Raw genomic sequence first — 2,500 nt, 5'->3', positions numbered from 1 at the left:
TTGGACTCAAAAGTGTGGCCTGGAACGGCGGATCTGTGATCAGACCCAGGAGGCGAAGGGGGGAGGGGACGGGGTATATCAGGAGTGGGGTGGAGGGGGGGGGGTTACTTACCGTACTCTGCGTCGTTGAAGGTCCCGACGAGGGTCTTGCAGGACGAGTTGTCCCCTCCGCACACCCCACACTTGTCGTTCCTCGCCTTGGAGTTGAGCACGTGATCGCAGCCCGCTTGCTGAGGAGGCACAGAGCGGGTCGTTAGGGAGGGAGGGAGGCCGGGGGGTGTGTGTGTGTGTGTGTGGGGGGGGGGGGGTCACACACATGCACTCCATCACCGTGATTGGACATAAAACGGTGCTCAGGGCGATGCACATGGGGACGGGAATCGCACTGATAACCAACAACAGCGCTGGTGATTGTAATGCGCAGACAGACGTGGAATCTGGGGCGCGGGCCAGACGGAGAGCGAAGGGTGCACTGTGTCGTCGTGTTGCATCCATCACACACTACCCGTTTTCATTTTTGGGGTCATTTTCCTTAGCGGTGTAATCACAACACAGACAGAGCTAATGTGGTAGAGCAAACAATGACGCGTGAAGGGTAGATAGCAGTGGAAGACACGGGAGAGGGGGCGAGGGAGAGGGAGAGAGAGAGAGGGAGAGAGAGAGAGAGAGAGAGAGAGAGAGAGAGAGAGAGAGAGAGAGAGAGAGAGAGAGAGAGAGAGAGAGAGAGAGAGAGAGAGAAAGAGAGAGAGAGAGAAAGAGAGAGAGAGAGAGAGAACGAGACAGAGAGCGGGAGAATGAGAGAGCGAGAGCAAGAGAAAAAAGCGAGCGAGGGCGAGACAGACAAACAGAGACGGCGACAACGGAGCGGAGAGCACAACAAAAGGATCTACCCGGCAGAGTCCTTGAACACAGATGTCGAAGGTGTCGGTGCCGCAGGGCGTGCCATCGGTGACGCGGTCCTTCAGTTGGTAGTAGGCCATGGTGCCGGACACCCGGCAGAACAGCTTACACCGGTCCTTCATCAGGACTGCAGTACAACAAACGAGTACAACAAACAAGTTTGCTTCAGACCACAGAAGTTCTACTCAATGCAGTTTGGGTTTGGACACGTTCCTCTCGTGAGTTAAGACCACTGGGGTTTCCATGGAGACGGGAGATCAGAAATCGGATTTGGGTAATTAATTTAAATAAATCACGGACGCCTTCCTCTTCTTGACTATCACAGCCAATGTTGGCTTTGCCGTCATCCTTGAAAATGCTGAAAATCCTTGAAGGTGCAAGAAAAACGTATTTTTCTTCATGTATGTACCCTAGCATGCTGCCTGCTTAAGACACATCAATCAGTCAAACTGGGCCCCACATGATAAGAATGTATGACCTCACACATCGCAAGACACCTCGTATACAAGCCGCCACGTTGTTTGAGGTAAAAAAATTATTTGATCAAAAAATGTCGACACGATTGTCAACAGAGCCATAAAAAAACAACCCGGTTCTTCGTCATAGATTGAGCCTTAACTTCAGCCTTTAATGCGCCAGAAATGTGTTACTCCGCGCATTGTTTGGAACCAAAAACCTCGTTCTGCTCCAAAACCACGGGGCTTCAAAGCATAGCATAAGGCCATGTTTGCTTGCATAGCATTGAATTAAATGATCAAATCACTCCCAGTTACATAGACATCGCGGCCCATGCCAGTTGGCAGGCCCGCGCGGTTCAGGCACTGGCTCTTATATAGGAACGGGATACTCCCCTACACAAGGGCCTCTTGCCAGGGCCTTCACACACATGATGTGTGTGTGTGCTGTGTGTTTGTTGATTGCAACATTGCACATCCACTGCCGCCGCCATACTCCCTCGCAGGCTCTTATAGCACCGATGACATGGGGCGGAGAAGCTTTCATCACAGCCATGGTGATTTGCTAACGGCAATTTAATTCATTTCATATCAAAAGAAAACAATTTGCTCATCATTGGCCCTTGGCTTTGAGGCAGCTCCTCCCAGCGTTCCCTTGAGGTCATTCGGGATAATGTCTTGGATTGAGAAGTTGCACAGAACCACGCCAAACGATTCATTCTGTGTTCTGCTCCACGTCTCCCTCAAACCGGGATTACAAAAAATGAATCGGTAAAGTCTGCCAACGAGCGCAGAAACGAGACAACCCCTTGAGGAGATCCAGAGCAGGAGGGTGCTCAGGGGGGGGGGGGGGGGGGGGGGGGGGGGGAATGGTGACGGAGGTGGGGTGTGGGGGGCGTACTCACTACCGCTGTACTTGGGGACCCAGCGGACGGCAGGGGGCAGGCCGTTGATGTTGAAGTGCTTGCCGTCGAATTGGGAGCACTGCTCCTCGCGGAAGTCCTTCCTCCCGCGCGGACACGGCTCTGTGTTGCACGAGCGGAACTTCATCCTGCGACCCACGCAGAACTTACCGCCATTTCTGGGCCTGGACATAACATTTGAGTTGAATATTAATACTGATTAGAAAAAAATTTAAGGCAGGG

At 52.5% G+C, this 2,500-nt stretch overlaps 1 protein-coding gene across 1 annotated transcript in view; it reads right to left on the bottom strand.

Moving 5' to 3' along the window:
- The window catches only part of LOC115550239 (A disintegrin and metalloproteinase with thrombospondin motifs 20), a 95,330-nt gene that overhangs the window by 50,470 nt on the left and 42,360 nt on the right, over positions 1-2,500 (bottom strand). The window contains exons 13-15 of the mRNA XM_030365069.1: positions 2,261-2,442; positions 891-1,027; positions 113-230 (exon numbers count right to left, since the gene is read on the bottom strand). Of these exons, the coding sequence (XP_030220929.1) occupies positions 113-230; positions 891-1,027; positions 2,261-2,442 (437 nt within the window). The remainder of the gene's footprint in view (positions 1-112; positions 231-890; positions 1,028-2,260; positions 2,443-2,500) is intronic.

Source organism: Gadus morhua, chromosome 9 (assembly GCF_902167405.1).
Source record: "Gadus morhua chromosome 9, gadMor3.0, whole genome shotgun sequence".
Taxonomy (NCBI): domain Eukaryota; kingdom Metazoa; phylum Chordata; class Actinopteri; order Gadiformes; family Gadidae; genus Gadus; species Gadus morhua.
The sequence above is the reverse complement of the archived record's forward strand: the minus strand, read 5'-3'. Positions and strand labels throughout refer to the sequence as shown.